The sequence below is a fragment of the Podarcis raffonei genome, chromosome 14 (assembly GCF_027172205.1).
Source record: "Podarcis raffonei isolate rPodRaf1 chromosome 14, rPodRaf1.pri, whole genome shotgun sequence".
Taxonomy (NCBI): Eukaryota; Metazoa; Chordata; class Lepidosauria; order Squamata; family Lacertidae; genus Podarcis; species Podarcis raffonei.
The window spans coordinates 40,965,107-40,992,397 of NC_070615.1; the positions used below are offsets into that span (position 1 = coordinate 40,965,107).

Below are 27,291 nucleotides of genomic sequence, written 5' to 3' on the forward strand. Positions count from 1 at the left end.
GTACGCCACAGCTTCCAGCGGAGGATTTTGATCTCACTGTTAATTGACTTTGACTGGGATATGTGTGTGTGTGAAATCCTAGAAAATGTAAATTGGGAGGTAGTGAATGCGATTATTGTGCTTTTCATCAGGGAAGCCAATGTGGTGCTCTTCAGAAGTTGTTGGGCTACATACAACTTTGTCATCCTTGGCCGTGATTGCCTGGGGATGATGGGAGTTGTAGTCCAACACCATCTGGAAGACACAACATTGGTTATCCCAATGTAAAGCATAATAATAAAGGGATTCATTTAAGCATGTGCAGACTGTCTTTCTTTTAGTGTGGAGGAGCCATAGGTAGCCCACAATCATCTGGGATTAGGGGTGATGACTTTCCCATCAAAGGGTATATATCCCAAGCAAGACTGAGCTCTATCACCTACCCTTTATATACACCCCTACCCTTCTTTCCAGGTTTCTAAATTTCCTAGTGATTGTGGAAGGGAGATGGATAGGTTGGGATGATTGAACATTACCTCTGTCTGCTATTCTGCAGTTCTTTGGCGTTTGTAGGAATAATTCTCTCTCTCACACACATACAATCCTCTTTTCAGCTCCAACTCTTTCCCCAAACAATGTTTGTCGGTAAAATTTAACAGTTATGTGTACGATGATTTTCAGTTTTGCAGTTCAAAGAAACAGCCCCCCAACGAGACCATTCAGTGTCCCTCTCCTATATAGAAACTCAGCTCTGTAAAAATTCAGAGCTTGTTTTACAGCCATGCTTGGGGGATTAAGTCCTAATAGCGAAAGCGGTTCTGAAACTGCAAATCTCATTTTTGTACCAAGAGTCTGACAAGAGTAAATATTTACAGTACGTAGCCTCCGTTTTCAATGTGGGATGACGACTGGTGGGGTTAACTGGTATTAAATGGTTTGGGCTGGCAGTTGTGGAGGAGAACAGGTTCTCACTCTTCTTTCTCCCTTGTAGGAAGAATGCAAACAGATCCTGGCTTGGCAGAAATCCAACTCACAATCGGATTCCCACGATGACGAAATTTCTCCTCCGCCCCCAAACCCGGTGGTCAAGGCGCGGCACAGAAGGGGTGGAGTCAGTGCAGAGGTGTACACGGAAGAAGATGCGGTTTCTTATGTCAGGAAGGTAAAGATCTGCGGGATCCTGTTCTTGAGATCAGTGCTATAAATGGCTTATTGATGCACACACAGCAACATTCCCCCACCCCCAGCTGCGTCAATAAGCTACCATACCTATCCAGAAATCAAAAGTGATGCTGAGTTGGGAACAGACTAGAACTTCCCCATTAGCTGGATCTCCAGAGCCATGTTTTCTGCTCTGCCCATAGAACCATAGAGTTAGAAGGGATCCCAAGAGTTATCTAGTCCAACCCCCTGCAATGTATATGTAAATTCCTCACACTATGGCTAGCCATAGTGCAAAAGGGCTGCAGTCAGCTCCCCTCAGCTGGTGGGCAATACATTAATCCCTACTGGAATAGCTACACATGACCGAGTTCTCTGTGGGGAACGTGGGTCCCATTCACAGCACCCATTCAAATCACTCCTACAGCACTTTAACAGTCATGGCTTCCACATAAAGAATACTGGGAATTGTGGTTTGTTAAGAGAGTTGTTAGGAGACCCCTATTCCCCTCCACAGAGCTGAAGGGATGCAGGTGGCACTGTGGTCTAAACCACTGAGCCTCTTGGGCTTGCCGATCAGAAGGTCAGTGGTTCAAATCCCCCCAACGGGGAGAGCTGCCATAGCTTTGTCCCAGCTTCTGCCAACCTATCAGTTCGAAAGCACGCCAGTGCAAGTAGATAAATAGGTACCGCTGTGGCGGGAAGGTAAACAATGCTTCTGTGCGCTCTGGTTTCCATCACTGTATGCCATTGCGCCAGAGGCAGTTTAATCATGCTGGCCACATGACCCAGAAAGTTGTCTGTGGACAAACGCCGGCTCCCTCGGCCTGAAAGCGAGATGAGCACCACAACCCCATAGACACCTTTTGCTGGACTTAACCGTCCAGGGGTCCTTTACCTTTACCCTTACCCGCAGAGCTACTGTTCCCAGAGCTCCCTGGGAAGAGGGATTGTTTGGGAGGATTGCTTTAAACGTATGGTGGGCTTTCAGCAACACTTGGTGGTGGCAGGTTCCCTGTTTCTGCATGGAAACTAAAAGCCCAGAGAACGCCATTGAACAGCAGCATGGCATGAATAGCGAGAGCACGAAAGGAGCCTTCTACCCTTTTCCTCTGCGATCCAAGATGATTAGGTTGTTCACATCGCTAAGTGAGCCCATGCTGAGGTTTCACATGCCCATATTGGCACGCACGTAGTTTCAGCCAGGCATGCTGCTGATCAGCTCAACAATTTCATCAGGGCAGAGCGCAGAAAATATACCAGTTCCTACAGATCACCAACACAGCCGCCTCTCATGTCCCAAGTGGCAGCCATCCTATGCAGACACGCTTGTGCGAATGGGCCCTGAATCGCTTCATCCTTGTTTCTCTTCATGTCAAAACAGTTCCCTGGGCTTCTCTCCCAGGTTTAAATAAAGCCGTGCTGGCAGCCACCCAGTATTTGAGACAGCGAGTTAAATGATTAATGTATCTCACTGCATAAGATGCATTTGCAAAAAGTAATATTTTATAAGATACTGCCAGCTGCTTAATTATTTCCTAGTCAGCTGTTCTTAATATCCCCATTTGATGTTCCTTGCAGGGTAATAATGCCTCTCCCTCTCCTGCCCTTTTTTCCTTTGCTGGCACAGTCCAGGTCATAAGGAAAGCCACAGGCTAGCCCAGGGGCTCCCAACTTATCCATTAAAATGTGGCTCAAACTTCATTTTACAAAATACATGCATACTTCAGTGCTCAGTACATTGTTACAGGAAAGGGAAGGGGGTGGTTTGGATGATGCCCTTTGGATCCCCAAAAGCCTGTGAATTTACATCTGTAAGATGAGAGTTTGAAGGAACTGCTGAAGGGGTCAAACCGGTTCCTTTGCAATATCACAGAATCATAGAATTGTAGAGTTGGAAGGGGCCATGTAATGCAGGAATCTCAACATATGCTTCCCATCCAACTTCCACCATCCCTTGTTAGAGCATGGATGATGGGAGCTGTAGTTCAGCAGAATCTGGAGGGCCACAGGTTAGATACCCTTGGGCTATAGACCCCCCCACCCTCCTCTAAACACTGCACAACATGAGGACTTTATCTGGGTTTTGATGTTATCATGCACTGTTATATATGGCTATACTAGGGTTACCAGACGTCCCCGGTTCCCGGGGACAGTCCCCGGATTTGCAAATCTGTCCCCGGACAAATTCTGTCCCCGGAATGTCCCCAGATTTTCAAATCTGTCCCCGGGAAACGTGGCAGCGGCAGCCTCAGCAGCCTGGAGCTAACCTAGTAGTGCAGTTGGCTCTGGCTGGCTTCAGGAGCTGCTTGCTGCTCGCTGCTATGGCGCCCGCCATTTTTCGTTGCCGGAAGTCCCCATATGATGTGTCTTGTGTGCAACACATCATATGGGGACTTCCGGTGAGGAAAAATGGTGGGTGCCACAGCAGCGAGCAGCTCCTGAAGCCAGCCAGAGCCAACTGCACTACCAGGCTGGCTCCGGGTTGCTGACTGCCACTGCTGAAGGGGAACCGGGGACGTCCGGTGGTACAGATCTCCTGCCCCCTTCCCCCTTCGTTTTGACTGATCGGGGGAGGCTCGGGAGTTACAGGCGGGCAGTCGTTGCCCAGTTTTTTAAAAACTCTGCGCATTTATGTTTCACAGGGTGCGAAAGGAGCGCTTTGCACCTTTATACAATAGGCATGTGTGCTTGGGCCTAGGGTCTTTTGCCTCATCCTTCCCACTACTGACTCCCTGTTGCTACTCAGCTTCCAAAAAAAAAATAAAAAATTTTTTTTAAAAAATTGTCCTAGGATTCATTGAAAAAAATCTGGTAACCGTAGGCTATACTGTACTGCTTAGATGTGGGGTTTTTTAATGTTTCTTAATTTAATGTTTCTTAATTAGGAACTTAAAACTCAGGAGCATCCCTCATTGTGAGATTGTCCGTGGTGGGGCGTTTGACTGAACCTAGATTGTTGTGTCTCTCTCCTCCTCCTTGCCTAGGTTATTCCCAAGGACTATAAAACCATGACTGCTCTGGCAAAGGCCATCTCCAAGAACGTGCTCTTTGCTCATCTGGATGACAACGAGAGAAGGTAGGATATGGTCCTCTGATTTCACCTTATTCACGTTTTGGCTGCCCATTGCTAGCTGAGCGCCCATCTAGGATTGGCAACAGGAATGGAAATCATCAAGCTGGGTTTTAGCCGAGCAGTTGGGTAGCAGTTTATTTCGCTTATTCATTTGTTAAATTTGTGCTCTTCTTTCCACCAAGCGGTAGACATTTAAGGGTAAGATGGTCACAATAACCTTACTTGATCATTGAGGCCTCTCCAGAACTGCAGGCACTGCATTTGATTCAAATTGTCTTCTGAGTCGAGCTCAGTGCAAAGGTGGATCTAAGAGAGAGCGCCCGGTGCAGTTGCACCAGGCATGGGGCTTCTGGGGCACTGCAGCAGGAACCACAACTATCAGAAGGTGAGAGGCAGTGGTGGGTGGGGCGGGAGGCCTCCATCAGATTTTGGCATTTCACAGGGCGCCACTGAAATTTGAGGTGCCAAGGTCTGCCACTATTCAATGTCATCCTGTTTAGTGAGTTTGCCACAGAAACCTGGCATGCACAGCGCTGATTGGCTGTGGCCTGTAGCGTCATTAACTCCTGGAGAACCTTTGCAACTCTTTTAAAACTGATTGTGCTTTTTAAAAAAAATAAGGTGACATGCGAATGTTTAAATGAATAAAGGTATACTCAGTGCTTAATAATAATAATAATAATAATAATAATAATAATAATAATAATAATAATAATAAAAAGATGAGAGCCTGCATAAGGGGAAGGATGGCTGTAGCCCAGTTGTGGGTTCAAACCACTACTATGTCATTTACGTTGTGGATGCAGGAGGAAAACAGGCTCACCCATAGAAGAAAGATTCAGTGGGTCTCCTGTTTTAACGTTCAGTTTATATACATCTGTAAGTAACGTGGTACAGCTCAGCTTTGCAGAGGGTGTAGTCCACAACCCGTTCACTGCAGAGCAGCCCAGTCGACTTTAATGGAATGCTTCCGGACTAAATAAGTTATGGATTACAGCCTAGGTTTCTTGACCTGAGCGGTGCTGCATCTTGTGAGGTGGCAGCTGGGCTTATCCTTGTCCTTTGTTTCCAGAAACAAAGGTGGTCTTTGAATCAGCTACAACAGCTGTAAGAGCCTGGTATGCCCTGTTCTGTCAGCTGCTGCGTGCGGATATTTAGACTGCCCGTAACAGAATACTTCAAGCATTTGCTAACTCCAGATGATTTTGTCATTTGTTCTTTCTTTTCTTTTTTAAAGTGGGGCTATGCAGTATTTTAGTGGCTGGTGGTAAGGATGGATGGCAGCCACAATGTGCTTCCTGGAAAGAATTTGCATGTCTGTGCATTCCGTGTCACAGGCAGCCCTCAGGTGCTTAGGTTTGTCTCTTTGGCAGTAGACAAGCCCATTTTTTGCAGCTGGAACGATGGACAATGAATGACTCTCCTTCACTGGAAGTTTTTGAGCAGAGGTTGGATGGTCATCTGTCGTGGATGCTCTAGCTGAGATTCCTGCATTGCAGGTGGCTGGATCCCTTAGGGATCCCTTCCAACTCTACAATTCTATGAGGTTGGTGATGTGTCCTACTTTACAGAGGAGAGTCCTCCATCTGAAAGCAATTCTGAATTTCAGGGGAAAGGAGCCTATTTATATTTTAGGGAGTATTTTAAAATTTGCACCTATACATACAAATTTGCATACATACATTTTATGCCAATCTGCACAAATCTTCCATCACCAAGCACAAGCAATGTGCTTTCCCCTCTTTTTAACGATGCGTAAGTAGTTAACCCACAACCAATCAGCATGGTACAATGCTGTGACATCACAGAAGGCACATTCATCTAAGAAATTGGCGCCAAACCAGATGGAAAGCGTTTATATTTTCGTGTAATGTGCAGGAGTGTGTGTGTGTGTGTGTGTGTGTGGTTTCAATTGGGACTGCAACACTAAAAGAGGAAAGTAGAAGTTGTTGTTTTACTCTTTCCATCTGTCTTGTGTTCCTGATGGAAATAAGCCCCCCTACAGCTTTTGGTTTGCTCCTCTGAGAGTCAGTGTGGTGTAGTGGTTAAGAGCGGTGGACTCGTAATCTGGTGAACCGGGTTTGCTTCCCTGCTCCTCCACATGCAGCTGCTGGGTGACCTTGGGCTAGTCACACTTCTCTGAAGTCTCTCAGCCTCACTCACCTCACAGAGTGTTTGTTGTGGGGGAGGAAGGGAAAGGAGAATGTTAGCCACTTTGAGACTCCTTTGGGTAGTGATAAAGCGGGATATCAAATCCAAACTCCTCTTCTTCTCTGGAGAACGTTTACATGTAGGCTTCCATATTTGAGTGAGTGGGGATTGTCCTAGCAACAGCGCTGAGATCCATGCCCTTTCCTCAGATCCAAGGCTGATGGGAAGCCCAGGGATTGTTTGACCACTTAGTTGCCGAAAAAGCTTTGGTTAGGCACTCAAAACACCTCAGTTGCACAGTAACGAAACCAGTAAGCCCCCTCCCCCAGGACAGTTTTCCCTGCAGGGAACAGTGTGCCATAGCTCAGTGGTAGAGCACTTCCGACGCCAAGACCTGTTCGACAGAGAGATGGACTCCCTTGGAAGGTGATGGTCTCTCTTTCATTGGAGGTTTCCACAAAGAGGTTGGATGGCCATCTATCAGGGACTCTTTAGCAGTGTTGAGCTATGACTCCTGCATTGCAGGAGGTTGGACTAGATGACCCTTGACATGGAATCTGGAACCCCGTATCTGGGTGTTCCCTGTCTGCACATCCAGCCCACCCAATTACGTTGCATTTCACATAACTAATCCTTGTACATTTCTCAGCATGCCATTAAGCATAGCACATTAAGGCTCCACGATATCTGCTCAGACATACTGCTGCTCATGTTTTTCAGATTCCTTCTTTTGCCATGATCTCAAATCACAGCCAACCACCACGGTGCACATACTGCCTTTTGAGTCCCATGATTTCATCAGGGGAATTATTTTGTTCCTGCCTTTTCAGCTGAAAGATCAAGTGGTTCATGTCTGGTCATAAGAGGGTAGCCATTTTGGTCTTTGCCACCTGGTGTCACTGTGTTCAAGAAATTTGAATATACATTTACACAGTGCTCTTTTTCTATAAAAAGAGGTGCTGGAACTCACCATGAACACCTCCCTCATTCTCTTAGCATGGCAGTGGCACCCACCAGAGACGTGCCGGAACTGAATTCCTGTGAGTTCCCCCTGGGGGGGGGGCCACATAGTGTGACACTGATCAGGCAGCCAAAAAAGACAAAATCTTTGATTGTCAGAAACAGAAACAGTACATTGTTGTTTAATTCACATTACACTTCTGTTTGGTTGTAACAGAGCATCTCTAGCAGGCATAGGCAAATTCGGCCCTCCAGATGTTTTTGGGACTACAACTCCCATCATCCCTAGCTAACAGGACCAGTGGCCAGGGATGATGGGAATTGTAGTCCCAAAACATCTGGAGGGCCGAGTTTGCCTATGCCTGATCTCTAGAGTAAGAGGACAACCTGCCACTTCCAGCAGGGAAGGAGGTGGACCTGCCCTCCTTGATTTGCACAGGATGTATGGATAGCTGTTTGTATGGACACATCTGGCACTCACATAACTATTGGACTGCATGCACACCTGGGAACTGTAGTTTACCCCCACAGAGCTATGATTCCCAGAGCCCTTAAAAAAGCAGAATTCCCAGGATTATTTGGGGGAAGACATGTGCTTAAACTGTTTGGTGTGTACGCACCCCTAGCTGCAGAGAGGGCCTTTTGTATGGTATGAACAGAATCAAAGCTACACAACTTGGCATTAATGCAGCCATAGGCTACTTGCCTTGCCACAGTGCCAGTCTAGACCTCTGGCCAGGAAGTGCCAGCCCCACAACCGCAGGGATGGATGCTTCCACTTCCATGTTGTTGTAAAGCGGGAGGCTAAAGTCCAACAGGTGGTGATGAGAAAGACAGCTTGAAGCCACATCTGGAGAAATGTGCTTTTGCTCTGCATTCCTGCAGCTGCTTCTCCTATGTTCTTCCAGGTTGCCCTGTTTTAACATTCATTGCATGGCCTTTCCCATGATTGCAATTCCAAGTGTGCCTCTTTATTCCATGGTATATGAGATGCCCCTCCCTTCTTATGCACGCACCAGGCGATTGGATTATCACGCCTCCCCAGAGATGGGATATCTATCTATCTCTGTGTTTGACCCAGGCTGCTTTGCTGAGAGGCTGAGAACATCACTAAAACAGACTTGAGGGCTTAAATGGAAAGACGTCATACCATTGGAGGGATGGAGGAGGAGGAGGAGGAAGTTTGTACTGGCAGAAATTGTGAGGCTTTGTTTTGGAAGCTGCTCTGCCTTCTACCCAGTGGGGCAGAGGGAAAGCATGTTATGTCAAAGCAAGAGGCAGGCTTAAAATCACAGATCTGAGGAGCTGGAAGGGACCTCGAGGTTATCCAGTGCAACCCCTTGCAATGCAGGAATCACAGCTAAATAATCCTTGAAACATGGCCGTACAAACTGTGTTTGAAATCTCCAATGAAGGAGAATCCACCATTTTTCACGGTAGTCCGTTCTGCGATCAAGCAGCTCTTACCGTCAGAAAGTTCTTCCTATTCTTGAGATGGATTCTCAAGCTGTTGGGTGGTATATACCGTATTTCTCGCTCTATAGGACGCACTTTTTCCCCTCCAAAAATGAAGGGGAAATGTGTGTGCGTCCTATGGAGCGAATGCAGGCTTTCGCTGGAGCCTGGAGAGTGAGAGGGGTCGGTGCGTACCGACCCCTCTCGCTCTCCAGGCTTCAGGCAGCTATCTGCAAGCCTTCGGAGCGCGGTGGGAGTTCCCGCCAGGCTCTGAAGGCTTGCAGATAGCAGCAAGCTCCGGGAGCGAAGGCGAGGTTGCGCGCAACCTCGCCCCTGCTCCCGGACCCATTCTGGGGCTGGGGTTGGGGGAAACTCAGGCTTCCCCCGCCCCAGCCCCATGGCTAAAAAGGAAGCCAAGACAGCTAGCAGGATGGATCCCGCTTGCTGTCTTGGCTTCTTTGCTCTTTGGGGCTGGGAAAAAAAATTAATTCCCCCCCTTTATTCCCCCCCCAAAAACTAGGTGCGCCCTATGGTCCGGTGCACCCTATGAGCGAAAAATACGGTAAATACTGTTAATGAAATTAAGTGAAGAAAGGAATAGCCTTTAGGGAGGGATCATATCTCAGTAGTATAGAACATATGCTTGGGTTACAGAATGTCCCATGTTCAACCCCTGACATCTCCAGGTAAGAGAATCAGGTAGCTGGAGAAGGAGGGAGGAATCTGGAGAGTTCCTGGGGATGGCAATACTTTCATACCGTATGCAGAAAGACGAAAGAGAGACACTTTCTTCCTTGCTTACAATAGTAGAACCTGGGACAAGCCAATGAAACTGTTTATTGGAAGATCTAGAGCAGACAACCGGAAATCCTTCTTTGCACAACACCTTGCTAAACTGTGGAACTCACTGCCACAGGATGTAGTTATGGTTGTTAGCTTGGATGGCTTGAAAAGGGGGCAAGACTAATTCATGAAGGATAAAGCTATGTGCTACCTCTACTGCCAGAGGTGGAAACCTCTGAGTAGCAGCTACTGGGAAATGCACTTCTCTGAATTTTCTGAAGCAGTTCTCCAACCAAAATAAATGCATATATTGGGGGAAGCGTGCACAGAAATGAAAATAGCATCTGAGAATGCCTCATGTTAAGAAAAATGTGCACAAAACGTTATTATTGTTATTTCATTTATGAATCACTTCCCATGAGGCATTCCAAGGCTATTCACAACATAATAAAAGCATTTATAAAACAGGTACACACATATAAAAACTTATACAATTGCATATATAAAACATTATACTCCCCCACACATGGAGTTAAAATAACTGCATGTATAAAAACAATGGGTTGTATTAATAAACTTATCTTTGTCCTGTACTTTAATTTTAATGGTTTTATTCTAACTAGGACTAGCATAGATTGCAACCCGTTTAAAAAAACAACAGTTTTTTTAAAAACAAAACAAAAAACAAAAACCAGCATATATATATTTTCATGCAGACTTTTTAAAAACTGCAGACTGAAGTGGAAATGGGGTAATATGAACCAGAGACAAGAAAATAAAATGAGAGCGACAGATCCGTCCCTCTCTATCCAAGCCCCCCACATAAACAGCCTCCTCAATTTGATATTGTTTTTTCAACTTGGACCCCGGCACCTCCTTCCTTACAATGGAGTCGGATTTAATTAAGTATATGAAACTCCATCTGCTTGTAGATATCTCCCACCCCGACCACTGAATCATTTCCTTTCTTGAAGTCTCACCTAGAAGTTCCTTCCTTTTTGCAATAGGCCCTAGTTTATTGCCATCTTAATCACTTTCCTCCACCCCCTGCCCCCATCGCCACATCCTTGCATTCTTCCTTTGCTGGAAGCAGCCAGCAGAAACAATTGGAGGCGGAACCAAGTTGAGTGCAGATTTCACTAGAAGGAAATCTTATACCGAGTCAGAACCCATCTAGCTCAGTATTTCCAACACTGGCAGGAAGCAGCTCTCCAGGGTTTCACTCCGGCATCTCTTTCTCAGCATTACCTGGAAAGACGGGGGTTTGAACCCAGGATCTTCTGCATTCAAAGCAGCTGCTCTGCCACCAAACTACAGCCCTTTACCGATCATAGTAGCAAACTTTAGTGTGCAACTCAATTCCTGGTAGATAGGTAGGTGTCTGGATCAATTGGGTTGGATATAATGTTAGCTCTATTCAGACCAGGACGCGGGTGGCACTGTGGGATAAAACACAGAGCCTAGGACTTGCCGATCAGAAGGTCGGCGGTTTGAATCCCCGTGACGGGGTGAGCTCCCGTTGCTCGGTCCCTGCTCCTGCCAGCCTAGCAGTTCGAAAGCACGTCAAAGTGCAAGTATATAAGTAGGTAGCACTCTGGCGGGAAGGTAAACGGCGTTTCTGTGTGCTGCTCTGGTTCGCCAGAAGCGGCTTAGTAATGTTGGCCACATGACCCGGAAACTGTACGCCGGCTCCCTTGGCCAATAAAGCGAGATGAGCATTGCAACCCCAGAGTCGGCCACGACTGGACCTAATGGTCAGGGGTCCCTTTACCTTTTATTCAGACTAGACCCATTAAAATGAATGGGCTCAGTTAGGCCCATTGGGTCTGTTCTGAGTTTAGGGCTCACTTTCTAGACAGAGCTTGGCGTTTTAAAGAACCATGTCAGACTGTTGCTCCGTCTAGTTCATTATTTTGATTGGCAGGATTGTTTTCCAGCCTCACCTGGAAAGACCAGGGATCAAACCTGGGGCTATTTATTTATTTAGCATGCCAAGCATGTTCTCTGCTATGGAGCTATGCCCCTTCCTCATAGGAAAATTTATGAGGTTGCTTATTTTGTTAAAAGGAAGTGAGGGATTTGCTTCTTGAGGTGTGGAATAGATGCAGCGGAAAATGCGTAACTCAGAAGTACACAGTGGCTGTGTTAGGTCTAACAGCATACCCCTAAACCGTCCCGATTTAAGCGGGACATCCTGGAATTACAGAAGCAGTCTCAGCTTCTGATTGGATCCCGGAATGCCCTGTTTTTTGGTCTTGCGCTCTTGCGCGAATAACTGGCTGGTGCCAGAGCGCCAGACCTAAAGACGCTAGGGTTTTTTTTGGTAACCTTGAGTGAGTCACCTGTCTCCTGTGACAGCTCAGGACCAAAAGACAAGCGTCCCAGTTTTGATCAGTGGGATGTTGGAAGGTATGTAACAGGGCATTTTCATTTGGGGGGGCATTTTCATTGGCATCATGACTGGGGGGTGGGTGTTAATTAATCCTCTACACCACAGGAATTCCAGCCCGGGTGAAAACAGCTGTTACTTGTGCCTACTCTCAATTTTAAAAGGATGCTTCCCTCTTTCCATGTGATCCATTGATCATCATGTCTACTTTGGAGCAGAGAATGGTTCTGACGGATTTGGTGCTGCTTCAGTGCAGAGAAATGGACCAGATAACCTTTTTAATGGGGCTTCCTAGCCCTGATCTTCTTGGACTTTAGGGTTTAACCGAAAGGAATTTGCACAGTGACTTTCCTAACGTTTCATTCAGAAATAAAATGTCAAGGCCATACATTTTTTCCTCTTTCTTTCTTATTTTGGCTAGGGTAATTTTGGCTCAGCCTTATATCAAGCCCTCAAGGGGGTGGGCGGCGGCGTTGGGGGGGGGCAAGGATTGTAAAGCATTTCCCCCCTTCCTTTGCAGTTAACATTTAGAGAGATTAGAACGCCAGAGGCCATTTTTTTCCTGAGCTGTTTTATAGAAGAAGGCCTGATCGCACTTGTCTGAGCCACATACCTGCTTGAAGTCATATTTGCAAAGGAGGTTATTGTTGTCAGCGTTTGATTAACAGAACTGTATAAAGCAGGCAGTGGCAGCAAAAACAACAAAAAAAGCAAAAGTCAAAGATCATAAAGAAAGTTAGAGATGAAACGTGTTGATTTTGCGAATCCAACAAAGGGAGTTTTCTTCCATTTGTAGTGGGGGTGCATTAAAGCAAAGAGGTTTGGGAACTGTTTGGTTGAAACCTTAAGAGAAAGCTCGCAAGCTGAGTTACTTATTAGATTTTGTTTAAAAAAGAATTCAGCCCCTATATTCCTGTGAGATCCAGATCCTACGTGTTTTGACCATTTCAAAGCTGTTATTTGCCAAAGCACAGAAGAGAACATGTCAACCAACAAAGCAGGGTAATCAGAAAAATCTGGAAACAACTGAGCTTCATTAAGTTGTCAGCAATGCTGAAGAAGAGAGTTAATTATCAAGAAGAATTAAATAAATGGAATCAGTTAACAGCTGAGGTAAAAACAGAATTAATTGGATATTTCGGGTGTTCATGTGGATTACTTTGTTAGATCAAGAAAATGAAAAATATAAGGCAAGTAAAAGAATTATACCTTTTCTTTCAAGCACGGATCTCTAGCTCTGGAGATTGGTCTTGACATGAAGGAGATATAATGCAACTATATTATATTGTGATAATTTATTCAAGCAGTTTTTATCTCACCATTCATCAGAAGTGATGCCAGGGAACCTAACAGATCCAAAGGTTTTCTCTCATCTGTTCAATACTCATAGCCTTTTCAGCGGTGGCTCCCCATTTGTGGAATGCTCTTCTCAGGGAAGCCAGCCTGTTGCCATTGTCTGTCTTTAGGCAACAAGCAACAACATGCTAATTTGCCAGGTTTTGAATTGGAAGGGTAGTTGGATATTAAAGGAGATTCCGGCTAAATACTAGGAAGAACTTTCTGATGGTAAGAGTGTTGAATGGTCACTTTAATATGTGAAGGTTCATTATTGTTTCACAAGTTGTGTATGTCTTTAAGGGCCAGGGCAAATAATGAGACCCAGTCTTACAGCTGTGAAACATAGCAGGTGCTGCTGAGCTGTGTTAATCAAGCTGTGTCAGCAATTGGGTATAGTATATAAGGAGCAGCACCTAGCTCTCCCATTACCCTGGGGGATGGGTTGGTGGTTGGGTCTGGTTTGTTGATGATGTATTTAGTGTATAAGGAATTTTTGTTTTTGTTATTAAAACCTTGTTTAAGTTATTTTTGAGTCCCTTTTTAATCCATGGTCTCCCCAGCAAGCTCTCTGCAGCACTACTAAACTGCAAATAGCCAACAAAGAGCAGATGGTAAGAGATAGTGGAACGGACTCCCTCGGAAGGTGGTGGACTAATCTTCACTAGAGGCTTTTAAGCAGAAGTTGGATGGCTGGCTGTCATAGATGCTTTAGTTAAGATTCCTGCATTGCAGGGGGTTGGACTAGATGACCCTTGGGGTCTCTTCCAACTATACTATTTGATGATTCTATGCCTTTGTACCCCAGCTTTTTCTCCAAGGAGCTCAAGGTGGTGTACATGGTTCTCTCCCTCCTCATTTAATCCCCACAATAACCCTGTGAGGCAGGTCAGGCTGAGGGATAGTGATCGGCCCATGATCAGCCATGACTGAGTTGGGGATTTCAACGGAGTGCAATCAGGACTTGTGGCTGTTTTCAGTTCACAAGCAATACACAGTTGATGACTGTCCCCTGCCTCCCATTTGCATCGCATTTCCTTGCATTGAAGTGAACGGTATGGAATATGGTGATGTCATTAATTATGTAACTGATGACATAAAATTCCACTACAGTGGACAGCGAGGCGAATAATGTAGTTTTTGCGATAAGCTGAACTGCATTGAAGCAGACACAGTGCAGCATGTGACTGATGGGCAGGGCAGAAATCAGTGCCTTTTTAACACCCCATTTCCCCATGCTTAAGTTCAGTTCTGCGTATTTCAACATGTGATCTCTTAGGAAACAAGTCCTCATGAAAATTCTGCAGCATTTTCGTGCGGATTTCTAATAACGTACAGATCTTTGTCTGCAGTTCTGCCTAACAGACACATTTTTGCAGTGCAATTTCCCTGTCTACAATGCATTCTCGTATGCCATTTTCACCAATACATGCATTTTCATGCACACTTTGCACTAGCCAATGCATCTTTGTACACATTAGTTAGCTGTGGCACTTCACTGCAAAATTCAGAGGAGTGCAAATTTCAAAACATGGCTATGTTTCAGCTTGGGTATTATTTCAGATGGTGTGAATTAAGTAGATCCGCCTATATACATACATACACACACACACACACACACACACACACACACACAGATATATATATATATATGAATAGAAATTCTGCATTCATCCATAATCACAATAAGGCTTAGGAAAAGAAGTTGCTGTAAAGCTGCTGATGTGAAGGGAATGCAGAGATGTAAGAGGAAGGGAGCGATTTCTTCAAATGTGCTTCTTCAGGAGCTCAATCATGTTATCTTTTGGTAGCTGGCACCAGAATTCAGTATTTGCCAGTTCCTTCCCTTCTCACTCCCCACTGCTGCCTGCCATTCATTCTCTAAGCTCCATCCACGATTGTGCAGAAGGTTCCTTTCCCAGAAGTTCAGCATGGAGCGAAGGGTAACACTTTAGTTCATGATGGTCATTTCCCCTTTCTCTTCCTCCTGAAGCAACATGGTAGGGGTGTGTGTGTGCGTGCGTGCCTAGGGACTTGAGAAATGTGGCATCATCCTAACAATGTTAACCAGGGCGCTCTCTGTAGCAGGGATACCCAAAGTGGCATTCTTCAGAGGTTTTTGGACTCGCAACTCCCATCACCTCCAACCAGCAGTGGTCAGGCATTATGTGCCAAGGGCTTTTCAGTTCCATCAGGATCTGCCATGGTTTGGTAGCTCCAGGTGGAAGGGGAGGAGGAGGAGGAGAAAGGATAAGAAGCGGGGGCAGAGAGAAAGTTTGAAGGCAGCCACCCAGGGACGGAGGGCTGAGTCACAGTCACTCAATGCTACCTTGTGAGTAGGAGTGAAACCACCATAAAAACAGTGTCCCCAACGCATGAGGGGGTGAGCCAGAATTATACTGCATTCTGCTTTTATGGAAAGGTTGCACATTAGATACATTTCCTCTGAAAATATAAAAATGGGACATGAAAATCCATAATCAATAGACTTCCGGGTTGGCGCCATTGTTTAATGGCGGATTCCCTCCGAGCTCCGGAGGGAATCGGCTCCGTAGCGTCTGGGTCTGGCCGCTGCGGCGAAGCGGGGACCCTTAAAATCACAGGCGCGGATGCCTGTGAACACAGAGACTCGGCGGGCACCATTTGCGCCCCCCCAATCCGCGCCGGAGCCTTTTTAAAGGCTTCGGAACGGAGGCAGGGTGAGGCGTGGTGCTGAGAGTACTCCCTCGCCTACGGAGTGAAGCCGCAAGCCATAGACAGAGAGCGCCAACTTCTTCCAAGACCGACTGGACTCTAAAATATAAACCCGTGAGTAATACGGAGATTGGAACGTTAAAAAACTTAATTCTGGATTTGGAACGAGCGGGAAGGGGCTAAAAAGGAAGTCACCCCCCCTCTTTGTAAACAATTTAAAGCAAAGGACTGGGCAACTAAGGTCGAGAGAACCTGTTTTTTAGTGAAAAGATCCTGATTTCACGGTTTTGACACTATAAGGATTTACTGGAGGATAAAAAGAATTTGGGGACTGAAATTTCACCCCCCCCCGAGACCCGGGAACGTCCTAAGAGAAAGTCTGTTGCATGGAAGATTTTGACAGCTGTCAAGAGAGCTGCGAGTCAGCTAGTTGCCAGCTGGAAAAAGAGAACATTGTTTCTGCTGTTTTTGTTGTTTTATTTGAAAATAACGAGGGCTGATACAAATTAACTGGACTTTTGGTTTTGAGCTGAAAGGAATACTAAGGAACTAAAATCCCCCTAGAGGGGTAATAGGGATACTACATTACAAAAATGGCTGGAGTACGTAAATTTCAAGCAGAACTGGATAGAACACTCGCTCTCTTGGGAAACTTGAAAGATGAATACAATGTTATGTCTACAAAGATATCACTACTACACTGGACAGTGAACAACAGTTTTGAGCCTGATAAGGACTTGAAACAGGAAGCCTACTTAACTGAACAAGTAAATGAAACTGAAAGTGCAGAAATGATGGAGCAAGGTGCTGTCTTTGAAGAAAATGAAGGAGAAGCAGGAGATGTGCAGGAGTTAAAGGAGAGTTACAATATGAGGCCTGACATGATGATAAAAAAGGACAATAAAAATTGGATGTGGAAAGCCTGGTCTGAATGGGAGATTATAAATCTGCGGAAGGTGAAAGCTGGAGCCTTGGGGACATCTGGATCTGTAAGAAATTTGAAACAAGAGTTGGAGCCCCCCATAGGCTTTGCGTTCAAGTATGGAAGACTGGCTGGAAGCAACAAGGATTCTGCTGGGCCGGAGCCCCTCCGAGACTTGGGGTTTAACATTAAGGACCATCAAAGAGACCGGCAGAAAGGAACTGAGAGAGATAAAAGGGCCTCGGACGTGAGGTCTCCAGGCTAAATAAATAACATAAAGACTGATGGACATTGGTTGGGGACTGGAACCGGGAAAAAGGGCGGGTGGAGGTTGGGAATCCAAAGGGTACATAAGGATAATTTGTTTTTCTTTTCATTTTTAATTAGTGGTAAGGAAATTGGGTAAATCGTGGAAGGGAAATTTTGGTCGACTTTAGGAAAAAGGTTTAAGAACAATTAATGAGGTATAAGTATTGATGTGTGTTTTTAATAAGGTAAAATTGGTTTCTTCTTTTTTAAATTAATTGAAAATAAGATTGTAAAAAATAAATGGAGGAAATGGAAAAAAGAAGCAAAGTAAAATAATGGTATGTTAGAATAAATGTATAAATTAAGGTAAAGAAATAAGTTAAGGACTTGCTGAACTGATAATTTAAATTGGAATACAAGAAGGGGAGGTGTGAGGAGGTCTGAGAAATAAGGTTAAGAACAATAAGTATGAATAATTTTATGTGTTTCTTTTCTATTTTTTCTTTCTTTGTTGTTTAATTTTGTTATGTATTTTTGTATCTTTCTTTTGTTTTGTTTATTTTTTGTTCTTGTTTAATTCTTGAAAATGCTAATAAATATTTAATAAAAAAAAAAAATGAAAATCCATAATCAATAAATAGTTGTCATTATCCCTCACCCCAACCACCTGAGTCTTTTTGTTTTTAAGCGTAATAGAGAGGCAGCTTGATTAAAATAGCATCATGTTTACTAGATTGGTATTTATAACCCAACAAAATCACGGCACATTATCTGAAATTTAAAGTAGCAGGTGCTTATTCCTGCTCATAAAACTGTCTCGTCTATCTTATGTGCCAGGTTCTTGCATTTTCATTTGGGAGAGAATGGCTGAGGGAAATCGAGCCAAGTGACGTACATTTTGTGTTGCAGTGGCAGGTCTCTGTAACTGGTGGGCTCTAGGGCAGGGGTGGACAACTGAGGGCCCAAACTGCCCTTCCAAGTCTCTCTATCTGGCCCTGCAAATTGCAGGCATGTACTGTATCACCTATGTGGACTGGGACTACAGTGGATGGGGGTGGTAAAGGCTTAAAGTCTCTGTGTATTAGGTTCTGCTTGCTGGTTTAGCCACAGCCATTTGGTTGGCCACTGTGAGAACAGAATCCTGGATTGGCCTGATCCAGCCAGGCTCTTCTTATTTGCTTATGCTTGGCTCCTGATCTGGATCAGGCCCCTTGCCATAAAGCTATGCAGCATGTAGTTTGAGCCTCAGTCCGAATGTGTTCAATAGAGCTCATATCAAAGACTGCAGCTTTAAATTTCTTTAATCAGCTGATTAATCTGTTAGGGCTGTCTCCAAACATGTGCGGAGTGTACCCAAGAGTGCTATTTTTTTAAAAAAAAATTAAAGCGCAGCTTCTAGAAGAAGTTTATAATGAAAGCACTGAGCATAGACTTTTCTGGCTTTCCATCCTTCTGTTCTGGCAGCCATACATGAGGATGAAATTCTGGTCCAGCCAGTAAAATCCTGGCAGGTGTGGAAGTGTCCTGGCTGAGCCGTTCAGCTGCTTTATCATTTGAAAACAACAAGAAAGGAGGGCAGACAGTGGAATCTGGCAGTCAGGCACAGAGGCCTGCATCTGTCTGAGCCGACTCCTGTGTGTGAAGTGCTAAACCTCTGAAAAAAGGAGGTGCTCCGTTCAATTTGGGTGCTGTACAACTGCTACCAATTAAAACAACTAAACATTCAATGGATTTGCCATCTGGGGCGGGGAGGGAAGGGGAAAATAGGTTATCAGAACAATGTTGTTAGAGTAAAACAGGCTCTCGCTTTTTGGTCAGCGCGCTGCTGCAACAGTGCTGCAAGTCGTCACAAGGTAAACATGTGCTCACCAGGGCCTGCATACATTCCTCAGCTCCTTCACGCATGCAGATGTGGAACTAAGTGCAGAGGCGTTTTTAGGGTGGCGCTACTGCTGCGGCCGCACCTGACGCCACGCTGCTGGGGGCGCCGAAACATCACTGCAGAATGGAGGGAGAGAGGCAGGGGGTGCTGAATTTTAGCATTGCCTAGGGCGCCATGACATTTGAGAGCCCAAAATCCGCTGCTTCTAAGCTCTTGGGGACAGATAAGCAGGAGATACACACACCTTGAAGCTGATTGAGACTCATGAATAAATTGGGCTCATCAACGCCCGCCATTTCATAAGGAAAGCAAGACTCCCATCACAAGCAGTTTTTGAAACTGCATTGGAAGGCCTTCATCCTGGAGAAGAGTGACTAGTGGGGTGCCACAGGGTTCTGTCTTGGGCCCGGTCTTATTCAACATCTTTATCAACGACTTGGATGATGGACTCAAGGGCATCCTGATCAAATTTGCAGATGACACCAAACTGGGAGGGGTGGCTAACACCCCAGAGGACAGGATCACACTTCAAAACGACCTTGACAGATTAGAGAACTGGGCCAAAACAAACAAGATGAATTTTAACAGGGAGAAATGTAAAGTATTGCACTTGGGCAAAAAAAATGAGAGGCACAAATACAAGATGGGTGACACCTGGCTTGAGAGCACTACATGTGAAAAGGATCTAGGAGTCTTGGTTGACCACAAACTTGACATGAGCCAACAGTGTGACGCGGCAGCTAAAAAAGCCAATGCAATTCTGGGCTGCATCAATAGGAGTATAGCATCTAGATCAAGGGAAGTAAAAGTGCCACTGTATTCTGCTCTGGTCAGACCTCACCTGGAGTACTGTGTCCAGTTCTGGGCACCACAGTTCAAGAAGGACACTGACAAACTGGAATGTGTCCAGAGGAGGGCAACCAAAATGGTCAAAGGCCTGGAAACGATGCCTTATGAGGAACGGCTAAGGGAGCTGGGCATGTTTAGCCTGGAGAAGAGGAGGTTAATGGGTGATATGATAGCCATGTTCAAATATATAAAAGGATGTCACATAGAGGAGGGAGAAAGGTTGTTTTCTGCTGCTCCAGAGAAGCGGACACGGAGCAATGGATCCAAACTAGAAGAAAGAAGATTCCACCTAAACATTAGGAAGAACTTCCTGACAGTAAGAGCTGTTCGACAGTGGAATTTGCTGCCAAGGAGTGTGGTGGAGTCTCCTTCTTTGGAGGTCTTTAAGCAGAGGCTTGACAACCATATGTCAGGAGTGCTCTGATGGTGTTTCCTGCTTGGCAGGGGGTTGGACTCGATGGCCCTTGTGGTCTCTTCCAACTCTATGATTCTATGATTCTATGATTCATTGATCCTAGTACAAAGCGTAAATTACGTAGCTGGCATTCAGCCTGTACAGCAGCACGGGGTCCTGGTGGAGAGGCACATCTAAATCTAGGGCCAGGGAGCAGTGCTGGGGAACCTCAGGCCCAGGGCCATTTGCAGCCTCCCAGACCTCTGGGCTCTCCTCAGGCCACTCGCCTTTTCCAGTCACACCACCTACTGGCCCCGATTCACTCTTTCCTTGAGTTTTTCCCCTTGACAGGAATGCATTATTGGACTCCCATGATGCCTCTTGGTTGCCTGGATAGAGAGCATACCCTCCAACATTTCTCCGATGAAAATAGGGACCTCCCATTCCATAACGATAATTCTTACTATTTCTACCCCACACATCTTACTGGGTTGCCCCAGTCACTCTGGGCAGCTTTCAATATATCTATATAAACAGAATAAAAATTTTTTTTTAAAAAATACCTATACATGATTGTCTTCAGATGGCCCAGGGGTTCGGATGAGAGGGGTGTGCGAGTGCGCATAGAAACTGCCTGTACTGAGGTAAAACTTCTGTACATTGCTCTTCCTGGTTTTGCCTCTGGCCCAGTCCGCCATGGGCATGTGGTCCTTGGGAAGGGCACTCAAATGAATGTGGACCCTGGACTGAAACAAGGAGAGGGAGGAGCTGAAAGGAGAAGCACATCAGTCAGAAGGTGCTACTCTGTTGACCAGGGCCCCATTCACACTATGCATTTAAAACACTACGATGAATTCCATTTCATTTTTATAAATACCGCATTAGGTTATGGTCTGGTTCACTACAGTAACAATTCCCACTCACCCCCTTTTTTGAAATGTGCACAATATCCTTTTTGTTCCATTTTGTTTCCTGCATGGGTACTATTTCTTGTTTCTTTTTGTGCCTTATTTCACTCTGCACTTGTAACTTTGTATTTTCCCCCAATAAAAATATATATTAAAAAGCTCTATGATACTAATTTAAACACTCATGTCCCCCCCCCCCGAATTATGGGAGCTGTAGTTTGTTAAGGGTACTGCTTAAAGTGGTATAATACTGTTTTAAATGTGTAGTGCTGATTGGTCCACAGTTAAAACAACAATTTTAAAGACAACCAAGAGGCTCAGATTACATCAGTTTTTTTCTAAAAGGCCCGGATAAACAAAAAGATATTAGCCTGGTACCCAAAAGAGTACAGAGATGGCATCAGGCCAGCCTGTTTTGGAAGGCTGATCCATAAGCAGGTGCTAAGAGTAGAAAGGTCCACTCTGTGGTGTTTACCCACTTCACTTCATTCAGAGGGAGCACCCAGCGCATGGCGTCCAAAGAGGTTCTTAAGCATTGGGACATGTGGAAGAGGCAGTCTTTCAGGTAACCTGGTCCCAAGTCATTCAGGGCTGAACTTAATCCTCAGCCTATGTGAATGGGCCATCATGAAATGGGCCATCCCATCCCCTCAAACACAACACTTTTCAGTGTATAAAATTCGTGCGTTCAGATGTCACCCATAAGTGAATACAGTGGTACCTCTGGTTGCGAACGGGATCCGTTCTGGAGGCCCATTCGCAACATGAAAAGAGCACAACCTGAAGCGCCGTATCTGTGCAGGTCCGCGGCGCGATTTGGCGCTTGTGCACATGTGCGAAACATGATTTAGCGCTTCTGCGCATGCACGAAACCAGGAAGTAACTCTTTCCGGTACTTCCGTGTCGCCGCGGGACGTAACCTGAAAGAATGTAACATGAAGCAAACGTAACATGAGGTATGACTGTTTAACAATCCAGGAACAAAGTGACGTATCTACCTGGGTGAACCGGCCCTCAGGTTTGAGCCCAAAGGAGTAAGGCAGCGTCGAGTACAAAAGTTCAGGATTAAGTGGTTTGTGGGGTGGCAACGTCCATTGTCCTTGCTGTGAAGGGTGCCTGTGATGTTTGCTCAGAGCTGGTTGTTATCATTTGAAGACATCGGCAGCCAGCTTATTCCAGACAAAGACGATGAGGGCCGTTTCCTACTTTGTAGTGTTCAGCATGAAAGACCCGGAGGAAGCTTTTGAAAAGGAGCATCAGCAATATTTACTTAACCAAGTGTAGGCAAACACACGGGAGGCCTGGAACTGCTGGGATTTCTTAGTAAGAAGTGGTACTGGGATTTAAAAGTCTTACTCAGGAGAAATGTGTCGTGAGCCTTCTGGAATGGATGCCAAAATACCTCTCCAGGTGAGCTAATGTGCCATCATTTACACACTTGCTGTATACAGAGTCTTTCAGTCCTCTTTGCATAAGTATGAATGACTATATGCGTTACAAGACAGAGATGGTATTTATAACTCTAGAAGAACCTTCAGTAGCTTTCAGGGCTCTCTGCGTGTTAAAACCTGCAGCAAGTCTTTGATAGCCACAGCCATTAAAAAAAAAGAAAAATCTTCTAAAATTTGATTTTCTTAGAGAAGGCAGCTGGGGTATTTTTGGTCATTATCCAGTAGATAAAACTTTCGTGTCTGAACAAATTCTCCCATCTTCTTTTTGCTCATCTAGCTAACACGAACCCTAACATTACATGCTTGTACCTTTTTCTTTTTTTGCTTAGAATTTGATGTATCGTGGTAGAGCACGGTATCAAAAAAGCACTCAGCAGTTCCTGCACTTAACCTCTCTTCCTCCTCGCAGGGACTTTGGGAAGGTTTTCTGATTACAATGTGAAGCCAGGCAGAATGGACCAGCAGAGCTCTGCACACCAGGATGGTAGTTTCCTAGATAATAGAGTTACAGAGTTGGAAGGGAACATGAAGAACATTTCATCCAACTCCCTGCACTGCAGGAATATGCAGCTATCCTGTTGTAGTCCCACGCTGCTCAGACACAGCAGAGCTCAGTGGCAGGCGAGGCCAGCCAAGTCTCAGGGGGGTACTGGCCTGGGGGCAGAGTCCATATGCCAAGTTCAGTCCAGTCCTAAGGTAAGGAGTATCTCAGTTCACGCAATCAGACAGTCCAGGGGTCAAGGAAGCTGAGAGTCCAAGGTCGCAAGAAGCAGCAAGGTCTGGCCAGGAACGACAAATGTTGTTTCCAGCAACTGACTGAGGCTGGAAACCCAGCATAAGAAAGCTGGAGCCAGCTGGTTCTTATCAGGAGCAAGAAGGCTGATCATCAGCAGGTAGAGTCACTCTGCCTCCTGTTCCTTCAGGCTGCTGCTCAACAGGTGAAACCGATCCCTGGCCCGTGACATATCCCTTACAGGATTGAACCTGCAACTTTGGCGTTATCAGCACCACACTCTAACCAACTGAGCTATCTAGGCTGTTTGGTCCTGAGGTCCACAGAGGGGAGAGAACATAAGAATGTACAGCGAGCCTTGCAGGATCTGATCAACGGTTTATAGGTTAAACCACAGAGCCTAGGGCTTGCCGATCAGAAGGTCAGCAGTTCGAATCCCCGCAACAGGGTGAGCTCCCGTTGCTCGGTCCCAGCTCCTGCCAACCTAGCAGTTCGAAAGCACGTTAAAGTGCAAGTAGATAAGTAGGTACCACTCTGGTGGGAAGGTAAAAGGCATTCCTGTGCGCTACTCTGGTTTGCCAGAAGCGGCTTAGTCCTGCTGGCCACATGACCTGGAAGCTGTACGCCGGCTCCCTCGGCCAATAAAGTGAGATGAGCGCCGCAACCCCAGAGTCGGCCACGACTGGACCTAATGGTGAGGGGTCCCTTTACCTTTACCTATTTTATTCTGAGATTGGCTAACCAGGAGGCGTCAACACTTTCCCACTCAATTTTATTTATTTCATTTTTATTGAATCTGTACCCCACCTTTTTCATTAAGCGGTATATAATTCTTCTAAATAATAATACATATGCAGGGTTGTAAATTGCACTGGGAGCCTTCACAGGTGCAGGAGGCCACCTGATTTAGCAGTTTCCCATCAGCTTTTGGGGGGCTGTAAAGATGCTTGGGTGTGGGGTTCACCTGCAGCGCCCCCCCAATTTCCCTTGCACAAATGAGTCGAAGGTTGAAATAGGGCCCTCTGTCTCCTTCGAATCTGGGCTCTTTTGGTTTTTATCCCGGGATTGTTGGAACTGCAGCCTTTAAAATGTGTTTGACATTGTTTGCCCTTCTCAACATCATCTTCACATGCTGTTCCGAAAATCCTTTGGCTCAGAAGGCGGGATAATAATAAACAGAGGTAATAAATAAACAAAAGAACAAATAAACATGCGGCTTTGACTGCTCCTGCTCCACCCCACCTCCTGTGAGGTGCTCTCCTTGTGGGCTCAGTTGAGGGTGTTGGGTGCCTTGAGGCATGTCCTTTGTCTTGGGTAATAAAAGTTCAGCAGAGCAAGGAAAATGCAGAACACCTGTCGGGTCTGTCAAGCCTTAATCTACGGATTATAATGGTTTTTAAATTATGAATTTGTGACAGGCACTTCCCTACCTCCCACCCCCCCATGAGCTAAAGACATCAGCTTTCAAAAAAATATATGTATGAAAAGAAAGAAACACTGAACAAGGGCATTGCTCTCACAAAAAATATACCATTCCTTCACAGAGAACTCAGACGTGGAGCCATAAGCTCCTACGCCAATGTTTGCCTAGCGGTTTTCAGACTTTCAGAGAATTTTGTTTACAAAGGGTTGTCTCAACTGAGGAAGCCCTGCGTTTCCGCACTGCAGAAGATTCTGGAGCAAGTTTGGGCAGAGTTCAGGCCAAGGCCAGCCCAAGGCATCTTCTTGCCTGAGGTAAAACAAATAGTGCTTCGTCCTGCGCACTCCCATAGTATCCTTAGCTACTAACCCTCAGCAGAAAACCTCAGAGGCAGTTTTCTCTTTCCCTGCTGGTAAAAATACAACAATGCTCTCTGTGACTAACAATTGCGTGCCTTTTATTTATGCCTTCTATGTTACTGTCTACTTCGACAATTTTTATATCGCTTAATCAAAGGAGACCCGATACAATACGACTTAAAATGAGTTAAAACTCTAAAATCAGAATTCAGTTTTAAAAACCTGCTGGAAATAAGATGAAAGATTATCCAGAAGTGCTGGAGGTTCGGGGGGGGGGGGCACACCTGGCCATAAATTGGGCCCACAGTATTGAGCGTGCAGCTACTGTTGGATTCAAGCTGTGCATCTGTGTCATGGGGGATCCACTAACAGTCACCCCTCACAAGATCTCAGTGATTAGGCAGGGCTATAAGAGATCAGGCAATCCTTGACATATTCTGGACCCAAGTTGTCAAGTATCTTGGGAAAAACGGGACATCCTGTTTTCTCACGTGACAGCACGGCGGCCATTTTGGGTGCTGCGATATTGCAGGATTTTGTGCTGAGGTCTCGCCCAGAAGAAAGCGCTTCTCCCCTGGGGGGAGACACGATCTTCGGGGAAACGATCTCGCATGGCACCCCAAAATGCGTGTTTTTGGGTGCCGTGGGAGCACAACCCCAAATATGTATGCCTTTTGGGCTCTGGGATCTTGTGTGGTTGGGACTCAAGATGCTGGAGGGTATGAATACAGAATGTAAATGAATACAGTGGTACCTCGGGTTAAGTACTTAATTCGTTCCGGAGGTCCGTTCTTAACCTGACACTGTTCTTAACCTGAAGCACCACTTTAGCTAATGGGGCCTCCTGCTCCTGCTGCGCCGCTGGAGCACGATTTCTGTTCTCATCCTGAAGCAAAGTTCTTAACCCGAGGTACTATTTCTGGGTTAGTGGAGTCTGTAACCTGAAGCGTATGTAACCTGAGGTACCACTGTTCAGATACTTTTAACCTGGTCCAACAGTGTATGGGCAGCCAGTGCAGACTTTTGATCACCAGAGTTGAGTGCTGGCGCCAATCTTCCTCCATTGACAGTCTCACCATAGCATCTTGTAGCAGCTGGAGACTCCGGAACAGGCCCAAGGGAAGCCTTTTCAAGACACCCAACATTCGCTGCCTGAGGTCGCAGCTGCACAACTGCCAAATGGTAGGGCCGGCCTTCCTTCAGAGTCACTGGATCCGCTTTGTTTTGTTTCGAACAAGAGCCCTGAGGCCTACCAACCAGAGACAGGGGGCAAAACATTGGCTCCGAGGGGCACTTCAAAATAAGGATTGTGGTGACTTTGAACATGTTTCTCCTTTCAGCAGCCCCACATAGGAAGAAAATAAAGCCACAGTGGCCAACCAGATTCCTGTGGGTTGCTCACAGGCAGGGCAGGAATGCAGTAGCCTTATCCCATCATGTTCTCCAGCGTTCAGAGTCCTGTGCCGCCTGAGGTAATATATAGCCATCATGACTCTTAGCCAATGATAGCCATGAAATTGGGGCATACTCTCCAGTCGGCAAAGAAAGCCTTATGAGCACGTTCCATCTCATCCCCTCACATCTTCATTGGCCACATCTGGAATGGGAGCTGGATGCAGTGAGGCCACAAATTTCCAGAGGCCCCTTGGCCACCTCTGCAGAAGCATCCCCATCCCCACAGTGGCTTCCCCAGCAGGGGGCAGCCTTGAGCCTGCCAGCCACTCCCCTAGCCGAGTCCCTGTCTACCTCTGAATCAAACAAAGGCTCTCCGGCGAAAATATAACTCTTCAGGAGCAAACGATAGTGCTTTGGTTCAACTTTATGACCGGGTGTTTCCTAGATCCAAGCCTGAGCGAGTGAATTTTGGAACTGCTGGACAGGAAATAAGCTAATAATGGGATTTTGCAATGCTCAGTTTCCCATATATGGGAGCGAAAATTTGCCACAGGTTAGTTGCTGACCTCCCGGCTATTTGGGTGAATCTTTTTTATTTATTATTATTATAAGAATTCCCTTTGTTCTCCTTGCTCATGTGGCATGCTGAGGAATGTGCTGTACACCAGGGGTGCGCAACTCATATCACTCCAAAGGCCATTAAAACAATATTAACTCAAGGGGGCTGCACCACTGCATTAATCACC

The 27,291-nt window shown here is 45.8% G+C and overlaps 1 protein-coding gene across 4 annotated transcripts in view; it reads left to right on the top strand.

The window, feature by feature from the left end:
• Positions 1 to 27,291, top strand: part of PRKAR1B (protein kinase cAMP-dependent type I regulatory subunit beta) — a 114,148-nt gene that overhangs the window by 21,907 nt on the left and 64,950 nt on the right. For all 4 annotated transcript variants that reach the window (XM_053364406.1, XM_053364407.1, XM_053364404.1 and 1 more), the window contains 2 exons: positions 971 to 1,141; positions 4,128 to 4,219. In XM_053364406.1, coding sequence (XP_053220381.1) covers positions 971 to 1,141; positions 4,128 to 4,219 — 263 coding nt within the window. The remainder of the gene's footprint in view (positions 1 to 970; positions 1,142 to 4,127; positions 4,220 to 27,291) is intronic.